General features: G+C 32.4%; 1 protein-coding gene across 5 annotated transcripts in view; it reads left to right on the forward strand.

The window, feature by feature from the left end:
* Positions 1–3,567: 3,567 nt before the first annotated feature.
* Positions 3,568–11,495, forward strand: part of LOC106463410 (protein Mo25-like) — a 44,120-nt gene continuing 36,192 nt past the window's right edge. The window contains exons 1-2 of one of the 5 annotated variants that reach the window (XM_022390892.1): positions 4,019–4,152; positions 5,546–5,719. In XM_022390892.1, the coding sequence (XP_022246600.1) occupies positions 5,621–5,719 (99 nt within the window). In that variant the 5' untranslated portion in view covers positions 4,019–4,152; positions 5,546–5,620. The other 4 variants (XM_022390894.1, XM_022390893.1, XM_013923433.2 and 1 more) reach the window with 4 other exon arrangements.

An 11,495-nucleotide genomic window follows, 5' to 3' on the forward strand; every position in this document is an offset into this window, starting at 1 on the left:
TGGCGTGATACTAGTCACGTGACCTCGCTGACGCAACAGTATTCTAGTGTATATATAAAAAAGGCAGGCTTGAAACTGAAACCAGGAAAATGAACAAAGGTTGAATTTCATGATCATATTGTAAGTAGAGATGGAGCTCCTACAAATACTGCTACAATAGAATTGATGAGAGACTGTTCTCAATCAGTGAATAAGCAATAAATCCACAGTTTTTTTTATTTGACATCGTATTATCAATATTTTATGGCCAACTGTTTCAAAATAGAAGCACCATTGTGTGCTCTCACAAATATTGAGATGCATTTTGGATTGACGAGGAATGTGAGTGAGCATACTTATCCCTAAAGAATGTTTTAGTGGAAAATTCAAAACTGGCATATACATGACCGATGGACACTGACGCCAGTGGTAGTAGAGTAGTGCCATCACAGTTGTAAGATGGAGTAAAATGAATAATAACATATGCTAGTTCAGGTGAATGATTCTTTGCTGAAATTATTAATGAACTTTAAACATTGGAAAGGATGACTGCACATTAGATAACAATGTTGCAAGAATATCACTTTGTCATAGTGCATTGGCCAGATCTGTAACAAAGAAATGTGAGTGGACTATGCAGCCAGCCCTCGTACTATTGGTGCTAGCTTGACATTCACTGTAGCTGAATCCATGAATGAAGATGCATTGCTTGCTGGAGCATCTGATGTTGTAGACTTCAAACTGGTGAAGTATTCCGGGGTCAAGCAGACCATAACCTGTGGAAAGTCTTGTAGAGTTTAAGACTCCACTAGATGTATCAGTGCCAATGACTACCTCATCGATCCCAGAGGAATCAAACAGCAGCTGATGCCACCATTGTTGATTCCTGTGAAAGCAATCAGCCTCATCAAACAAGAAACAATTTGCTTCTGAAATATTCCATTGGAAGGTATGGCATGTTTAAATATTACCACATGTGCTAAAACCTTTGGCAAAATTACTACATTCCTAAGCTAAAGAAAACATTTTTGGAGCTTGGATGCTCTTAAGGGTTGACCAAGTTGAAATTGGATGGGTCCCTCAATGCAAACTGCCACCTATAATGTCAAGACCACAATGATTAATAAATGTGGCAGTCCAGACTAGCCAGTCAGCAATAAAGACATCACTGATGCTATGGAAGGAATTTGCTGTAAGAGAAAAAGGGTGTCCATGTTAACTGCCAGACTGGCCATTGTCCAACCTATGGAGATGAAGCAAGGAGCTTCTTTCATGGCTGTGGTTGAGTCATCACCATCCAAGAAGCCCCAAGAAAAACCCCAGCTGAGAGTTGAACTCCCAGTAAAACTAGTGAAGGTAATAACAAACTGTCCCATATTAAATAGATCCTCATCTACAAGGGCACTGTCAGGAGATGGCTTCCAAACGGACAGAGGTCACTGGCTAAAGCTGAGAGATTGTTAAGGCCATTACAGTGGCCTAACAAAATACCTTCTGCACTTGAAGATCTGTTAGGGGGGGTTATGATGAGAGGAGGAAAGCTTTGTGTTTGTCCTACGTGAGTGTTATATATTCTCTTTACATTTTATATATTTATTTTAATTTAAATATATATGTTGTATATTTTGTATATATATCTGTGCATATAGGTGAATTTTGTAGTTTTTATATATCTGCAAAATGTCATGCTCTGTTCAAGAATTTTGAGGTAGATGATGAGCAAATCGTTTTCCACTAAAATATTTGAGTGTAACAAGATGGTCATGCTGATTGGAGGCAGTGAAAGCTGCCACTTAGCATATGTAAAAAATTATCAAAATTACTCTCATCTCAGTAGGTGATAATGACGATAAGATGTATGATGACAGCTTGTGATTTTGAATTCGTGTTTGGATTACCCCTTCTGAAGGTGATATTGTTAAATACCACCAGTATTAGTAAATATCTGCAAGGAAAGAGCATGGACGTTATCACCACCAGGAGAAACATGGACCTCACCATCAAGACCCTTAGTGACTGTAGGGACGATAATAACTTCAAACGATTGTGGACTACAGCACAGATATCCCATGATAAGATAAAAGAAGGAATCGAAAGGACTTGATTCACATCTGTAACAAAATGGACCAAAGAGCGTGCTATCATTGCCATGATAATAACGTAGCATGCTGTTAAACAGTTTGTCATTACATCCTACACTGTTGTTGACCATTAGATGCAGTTTTCAAGAATTGTCAGTGTGCCTGGGCACATTTTCAGATTGAGTCCTAAATGCAATTTTAACTCCATTCTCTCCGCCATAAATTGTATATGTTCTCAGAAAATACCCTTCCATGATCATTATTTACACGCATTAGAGTACCAGAGAGTCAAATGGAAAAGGAAGTACTTAAAAAATAAACCCCAAAATAACTCGGGTTCATATTTCGGTCATGATACTAAAACGATGCTGTTTAACTAGTCTGTGGTGTTCAAATACACTGATATCTGACATGTAGCATTAAATGTCACAAATACAGTAGATTTTAAAATTGTTATGCAGAGAATAAATTGAACATGGACAGCAAAGGAAAATCAGCAAGAACGAGAGAACAAATAAGACAATATTTGTTCATAAAAATATGTCTGTTTATGCATTTTCCTTAGTGAATGACACCTGATTTGTTCGTTGCGAGTTTAAATGGCTACTGGGGCTGGAGAGGCTTATCTGAATACATTCGAACAAGACAAGGACAGCAAGGATAACATTATACTGTGTTTTCAAGTCAGACAAAGAGGTCTTAGTTTGGTATGCCATAATCCATAGATTACTTAAGCCAAAGACTATTCCAAGGGTGAGAATCCTCAAATAATATCAAATTGTACAAGCATCTATATCACTCCTTGAGGTGGGCTTGCTCTGCCCCAGAGAAAGTACATAAAGAAGGATTAAACTAGTACACGTTTTCATTAGATAGCTGTCGTATGTAGATTTTATCTAAGAAAAAGTTTCGTTTATGTTTCCAAACTTTTGACATTTGGTTTACAAGGATGTCATTATAACTACACGCAGCACATTTATACATCAAAATTTACGAAAATCACCTGAATCTTTTTGCAACAGATATATGGGCCCGGCATGGCCAGGTGGTTAGGGCGCTCGACTTGCAATCTGCGAGTCGCGGGTTCGAACCCCCGTCCCACCAAACATGCTCGCCCTTTCACCGTGTGGGCGTTACAATGTGACGGCCAAGCCCACTATTCGTTGGTAAAAGAGTTGACGGTGGATGGTGATGACTAGTTGCCTTACCTCTAGTCTTACACTGCTAATTCAAAACAAAAACAACAAATATGTTCTACACTAATAATGGAAGGGTGATGTTAACAGTTATTTCAACAATGATATGTCTAGCTATCTGTAACAGACACCCCTTGTTTTAAAATGATAGACTAGATGGAAGTAATTTAATCAATAGAAACAACCGCCAACTCTTAGGCTACTTTTGGCAGGTAGTGGAATTTGACCGATACACTTATGGCACACACAAGGCCCCAAAGTATGGAGTGAGTTTGCAAAAACGGGGCACGGGCCATAAACTCTTGGATTCACAGTTTGTGTGCCATAACTTCTTGGTCATGTCTGGATAATTGTTTTGTGTAATGTGGTGTTAAAGATTTTCTACAAGGAAAAGCAGAGAGTTCTTGAGGTAACCATTTTGAAATTTTTATCACTGGAAATCTCTGATTTTCCTCCTTTCTTTTTGAATATAGTTTGACTCCAAATTTAGATAAGCTAATAATATTCAACAACCTAAATAAAGTGCTCTACTAGTTGAGATTTGTACTAAATAAACACTTGAAAATCTTTAAAAATCACAGTTATGGAAAAGTATGCCTCAATATTTACATTGCAGTTACATGTTGGAAATTATTATATTTTTAACTGGTTCAATATCAATTTATTATTATAATTACTTACAAACAACTTTATCTTCTGAATAAAGCGAGAAAGAACCTGAAATATGCTGGAGGCATCATTCAAAGTAAAATAATACGTCAAAATTAGTTATGAGATATGAGTACGTTGATGTGAGCTAGAGCTGAAATAGAAAGTAGTATTAGTTATTACATTTGTATATTGTTGAACATTTCCGCTACATTATTTTTGAATTTATAATTTCATGACAACTAATAGTAAGTACATAAATTTGATAAACACTTTTGTGTTACTTTAATTAAAAATAACGTTATAACTTAATTTACTTTTCCTAATGTAGATTCGTAGTTGTACTGGTGCTACTACTAATACTGAAATTTTAGATTTTATCTTTTTTTAGGCTTAGTTAGATAGATTAACTAAAATTTTGGTAAGTTAATATAATTTAATCCATAAGATTAAAGTTATTTTGCACAGAACTACACGTTTACAAATTACTGTAAGAACAGACTGATTTTTGATAAGTTAACGTCAGTATATATGAATCTGCGTCTTTTGAAGTTAAAACTTAACGTCATGATAAGATTGACTGATTCATACTCGTAGGTTGTGGAATGCAAGTATCACACCCATTGACTGTGGCAAATACTCAGCCTTTCAATGAAGTAGAATTCACTTTGGACACTTGTATAACTGAGTGATCTTTTTGTAGCCCAGAATCACACCCATTGTTTCTTGTGTACTTTTTGACATTGCAGTATTGGGTACTATTGTCGAACAACCATGTACTTTCTCAATAGGGTCTTACATTAACATTTCAATATCCATCTATGGTTCATTATCTAATAAAATGTTTGATACTCATTGTTCAGCAGTTTTAACCTCACAATTAGTCAGCAAACTGTAAATAATAAAGTAACTGCAGTTATGCTCCAACACACAGTTTTTAATTTGCCATTTGACAGTTCTCTTGACTGTGAGTGTAACACAGTCTGTGTGATGTATGTCTACTCTGGATTTTAGCAGTTATGTCTAATAATAATACAATTAAATATTGAATATTTGTAACATACTTAAATATAGAATGTTTATAAACTATTCCTTAATCTGTCTGTATTGAAATCACATTAACTTAAGTTATACAATAATTATTTCTTGCTGTATTACGTTACAATGCCACATATACATAACATAAGAAATGTATGTTTAATTAGCTATACTGATTGTCACGTTGATTTTTAGTTTGGCTCTAAGTACATAGCCTGTTATTATTGGAAGTTAATATAAGTATTTTGTGCTATTATAAACATAATGTATTGTCACTGTAAGAGAGTATATCAGACATTCTTGAACAAAGCTTTTGGAATGGTAAAACAATGAATTTCAAACATTTTATATGTACATCACTATGTATTGTTACTGTCACATACTGAGTGTTAATGGAAGCTGTATGACATACCTTCCTGTGGTGTCTAATTTATGCACATTATAACAGTATTAAGTATGCTTCATGTATGATGATTGGATGGAAAACTGTTTTATGCACATATTAGTTGTAGTTTAGGATAAAATTAATTATTTGTAATTAAGGGTGTAATAAGTATGAAAGTAATTGCTGTTATTAAATGAATATTTCTAATAACGTGAAAGGGCCTGCAGTACATTCTGGCAGGGAGTCGCAAAACTTAAACTGAAAGCATCTCATTAGAAAATAGTTCTGAAGTGATGAGTGTTAAATCTCTTTCATCTTATGTACCACATTCCAGAGTGATCAGTTCAGTGTACATACATGCAAGTTGGGTTACAGTTATGTGGTTATTTTGTGTAAGTGTATTACATATTTTAATTGTACCTAAGCATATCATTTGTTTCTTGCTGGATCTGTTGCCCATGTTTTTATATGCTATAATGTATAACAAAATTTTTAAGTAATAGGTTCTTATTAGGGTGTGCGTTTCTCATCGTAGTAGTCAATCCAATATGTATCTAGATATTAATGCTGCGATATGATATGTATCTAGATACAAAAGTTTTATTAATGGTTTGTTACAAAATTTGAGTCTTGTCTGTAATTTATTATCTATATTACTAACATTGTTTTATTTAAGTACTTCACAGTTTATGGTGCTTTTTTCAAATTCTCAGATTTGATCAAATAACAGCAGCTGGCAAGAGAAATAAAACAAATAAAGTTAATATCTATTTATCTATTTTGTTATTGTTACTTTGTATATAATGTTTTTGATAAAAGAAATGAAGACAAAAAATAGTACTTATTACTCATCTTCCTTTATTGAATCATTAATTTTTACCAAGAATACTTTATTATAAATTCAAATTGTTTTGTACAAAAGACTTCTAATGTTTACTGAAAGTTTGCCAAATTTCGTGAAGATACATAAATTATATTGTATTGGACGATGTAGCAATACAATCGTATCATGGCTTCACGATACGATACTCATATTGCTGTAATCGCCACACCTTTATTTCTTATATTTGCATGCATCCAGAGCCTGACTTCATTAAATTTTTTAAAGTTCATCATTAGGGATACCATAGTAGTATAGCAGCATTTGATTTTGTCAACTGCAAGTCTTAGAACTCAAATACACATGCAGCCCATAAATAGTGAATGAACATTAGCCAGCACTAGTGAGTCATGATTTCTTTTAACATATACTTGACTGTCCCTAATGGGTTTATAATAAAAATAATGCATGATGACATTTATGTTGCTTATGAGTGATGACACATTTTAACAATACTAGAGGTTATCAGCTTTAGTGGGTAATAACTAGAGCTGGGTGATGAGTGAAATTTGATAATTTAATAATTGTGTAGCTTATAAGTCAGTTACATTTAACTTGTAGATTTTTTCATGAAACTTGTATAGTTTGAATAATCAAAAATAGCAATAACTGAAAATGTTAATTTAGATTTTTGAGTCATGACACTAATAGATTAAGCTGAGCACCCTTGAATTAATCAAAAATAAATAAAAATCATAGTGGCAATATTTTGGAAAGTTGGAATAATCAGAAACAATAATTTTGATTATTTGGTTAATTTGGTGACATTAATCGAATCAGCCAACTCTACTCATAATCTTGTGAGATCTAGTTGTCCAGATTTGTCTATTTAAAAAAAAAAGTAGCAATGATTTTGAATTATTTGAAATAACATTCACATATGTAGTATGCTGAAACTTGTTCTTTCTTTATTGGTTTTTTTTAATTGTTATTTTGTTTAGTGTATTAAAATATACATATCACATAAAATTTGTGCAGTTATCTTAAATCATAATATTCTGGATCTCAGGAGGAGCTAGAAATAAAGTCACAGGAAAAAAGTCAAACATTTTTTAATACCCAAATACAGTGTAAAGTAATACAAAAAAAACATTTTTAAGCTAGCTATTTATTGCAATAATAGCGTGATGCATAATATGTAACATAATATGAAAAGTACATAACATACACACATTAATCACAGAACTTACATATCTGTTGTACAAGGAGATATATATATATATATAAAAGTAAATGAGGAACAAGGCTACTCATCTGACTTACCATTACCTAAAGAATACGGTTTTACAACTGACCTGACCTGAGGAACATGGTGCCTGACCTGACCTCACGTGAGATCAGTCCAGATTATGATCCTGGATGACTCGTCCTACATTTCGTACATTTTATATTGAGTTTGCTAACACATCTAATCTAAACATTTCATTAAGATTCATAGTTTCATGATCAAAGAGCACTTTTAAAACAGTTTATTAACTTGACAAGTATATTTTTATATAATACAGAGTCAAGTACATTTTTCATGCATATATGTGGTCAATCATCACATGAATGAGTAGAATAATTCAATAATTTAACTTCTATGAACTTAAAAAAATATAAACATACATTTCAAATTGTAACATTTTCCCTACATTCATCTAATCAGTGTCTGTAAATACATTTTTAAATTCTGTTATAAAAGAGAAGAAAACATTTAATGTTATCTGTGTAATTAACATTATATGTGTAGTATACATTTGTTAAGTGGTGTTTTGTGATCTTTTTTTTTGTCTCATGTGAAGTCTGCCAATATGTTAATCCTTCGAAAATCATGCAAATATTCTTTTGGGAGTACTGGTTAGTACTTTGAACTTGAGGTTGAAAGGTTGTAGGTTTGAGGTTTGCTAGTGCCATGTCTATGTGTCTTCGGGACAAGACACATTACACCAATTGTCTCAGTCTACCTAATTGTACAATGGGGTAGCTGGGAGTTAATCTGAAATAGTCTGGCATTCCATCCAGTATGAATATCTCAATTTTCTCATCTGTTTATGCCACAGGAAACTGGATTTAAGCAGCAATCTTATGTTAACTTAAGTACTTTGACAGACTTTAAATATTAATTTACTAAAAGATTAAATCTTTTATGAAGGAATTTTTATATATACAGAAACTGGATATGATTTTCGAATATTTTAGGTTACTGTACAAGTTTGTCCAAATGTTCTTGAATATGTTCCACTCAAGAGTACTTCTTATAACTGTCTTGCTTTTATTATCCCCATAAAGATATTTAACAGTCACTCTTTCTAAAATAACCTAAAAACAAATCATGATGTGTAGAGCCTATTTAAGTTAGAGCTTGGAGATGAAATTGATATAATCTACTACATCAATTAGCATTAAATTGATTAATGCATGAAAATAATCAACTAATCAAAATTATTGTTTCTGATTATTAGTTTAAATTGTCCCAACTGTCCAAGTAATTAAAATAGTGCCATTATGATATCTAATTATTATGTTTGGTTAATTCAAGGTTGTTCATTTTAATTGATTAGCATTAGGACTCATGAAAATAATCAGCTATTCCAAGTTAGTGTTTTCTGATTATTCCAACTCTCCAAGTCTCTTACAAATAAGTGAGTAGTTTAATGTAATCATATAATGAGCCTGACAAAGAATTAATTATCAAATTCCACTAATTGGCCAGCTCTAATTGAGGCTACAATCAGTCATCTAAAGTTGAAAAATTTATTCTACATGAACATTCAATGTTTTTTTCCTTAGTAAAACACATGAAAGAGTACAGTTATTAGAAAATACTATTTTGTCACATAAATTATGTGAGAAATTGCTTTATAAAAATGATTAAGTGTGTAGTAACTTAATCGGATTATTTAGTATGTAGTGAAATATGGCTACAATGATATTTAGATGTTTATGATATAACGAATTAAATAATCAGGCATTTAGAAGAAACAACATGCAATGAAGAACTAAACAAAGATATTAATCACTTAATGAAAACCCACTTGTTAATTAGACGAAGAATCAAAATGTCAGCATTTACCTGTCAAACAATTTTTTTATGTGCTGTTTAGAGCTGGGCAATTTGTTTAATCGATATAATCTATTATCTGTGAAGAGTGGTAGCATTGATTAGTGTTATGTAAACTAAATGATTAATCAACATTATGATTAAATGGGTTGTCATAAAAATAATCAATTAATTGAAATTAGAGTTTTCAATTATTACTATTTTAGATTATTCAAACTGTCCAAGTAGTTGAAACGTACCCATTGTGTGTGTTTGTTGTTAAGGTGAAAGCTAGGTAATGGGCTATCTATGCTTTGCCAACTGTTTATGTTGAAACCCAAGTTTTAGGTTTTTCTTTAAGTTTCTTTAGGTAGGAGGTCAAAACCATGATTTTTCCCATGTTCTGCAAGTTATTTTAAGCTTATTAACAGTATGTCCATTTCACAAATGATATGTTATATGATTGATTGTGTTGGTTTTGTGTCTTTTTACTGAGTATTTTAAATGAAAGAGTATTTTAATATTTAAAAATTTATTTTAATTGGCATAGTAAATAAGTTTGATACAAATTTTTATCAAAAAGCTATAAAAAGTGATTCATCAGAAGTTGGATTTGAACCTGCAACTTGCACAACAAAACACACTGGGTGTCACCACTACTGACTTAAATCCAAGAACAGTGGTGATTTTTCTATATATGATTAATGGTGAACATTTCTGACTTTAAGCCCAGATTTATCTGCAAAAACACAATATTTCAGAAATCATAATGACACTACTTAATTACTTGGACAGTTGAGATAATGGTAAACTAATAATCAGAAACAATAATTTTGATCAGTTGATTATTTTTGTGCATATATAGTTATATAACATATAGTTTTGGGACTGGGACTTAGGACAAAAAAAGATGCACCTTTGAAATATTATTCCAGACATTTTGGTTGTGATGGTTGCTGAGGTAATATTCAAGGTAAACACATTCCTTATAGAAAGAAAAGGGTAGCTGCAAGTAGAACCAGGTTGGCTCACAAAGAGTTTAAGAGATAAAATTAAAGAAAAGCATCTTAAATTTAAGAAATTTAAATTGACTGGTATGACAGAATATTTTGAACATTATAGAAGATCGAGAAAGTAGGTGAAACAGGAAATTAGGACATCAAAAGGAAGTATGAGAAAAGATTGGCTGAAAATGTAAAAATTGGCAGTAAGGTTTTCTTTAAATACATTAAGGGTAAACAAGATGTTAGGATGGGGATAGGACCCTTGAGAGATGATAAAGGAAGGCTAGTATCTGATGATTATAAGATGGTTGGGTTATTAAATTTGGCTTTTTCTTCAGTTTTTACTAGCAAAGATTTACGCAGTATTCCACATCTTGAACAGTTGATAAATGGAAACCAGATCGAACAAGAAGACTGCATTAATTCTGAGCTGGTTAAGAAAAAATTGGGAAGTTTTAAAAATGATAAGATTCCTGGGCCAGATTATATTTCCCCAAGAGTTTTGAAGGAGATTAGATATTGGATATGTGAGCCACTTACTACTATTTTTTGTAAGTCCTTGAATAGTGTGCAGGCACCAGAGGATTGGAAGTTAGTTATTGTAACTTCTCTTTTCAAAGGAGATGATAAAAATTGTCCCAGTAATTATAGACCCATTAGTCTTACATCATTTGTGGGAAAAGTTTTGGAAAGTTTTTTTAAAAGATGCTTTGCAAAGTCATTTAACAAAGTTTAGAATTTTATTGGATAGTCAGCATGGTTTCACTGAGGGAAAATCTTGCCTTACAAATCTTTTAACGTTGTTTGAAAATATTACTGCTTATGTAGATGAAGTAAGGGTGTAGATTTCGTGTATGTGGATTTTCAGAAAGCATTTGACAAGGTGCCACATTAAAGGCTTGTAAAAAAAAAATTAGCTCTGTAGCTGTGGGGGGATAAGTTAGCAAATTGGATAGAAGAGTGGCTGGGTGGAAGAAAGCAGAGGGTTGTTACAAATGGAGTTCAGTCAAACTGGATTAATGTCACAGTTGGAGTATCTCAGGGCTCAGTCTTAGGACCTTTGCTTTTTTTGACTTACATCAATGACATAGATGAAGAAATTGTCAATAAATTACTTAAATTTGCAGATGATGTTAAGGTCTTGACTGTTGCTAGTTGTGAAGAGGATGCTGCTGATTTACAAAAGGTCTTAGATCACTTAGTGATTTGGGCAAATAAATGACAAATGGGTTTTAATTATAATAAATGCAAATTAATACATG

Source organism: Limulus polyphemus, unplaced genomic scaffold (assembly GCF_000517525.1).
Source record: "Limulus polyphemus unplaced genomic scaffold, Limulus_polyphemus-2.1.2 Scaffold1399, whole genome shotgun sequence".
NCBI classification, from domain to species: Eukaryota; Metazoa; Arthropoda; class Merostomata; order Xiphosura; family Limulidae; genus Limulus; species Limulus polyphemus.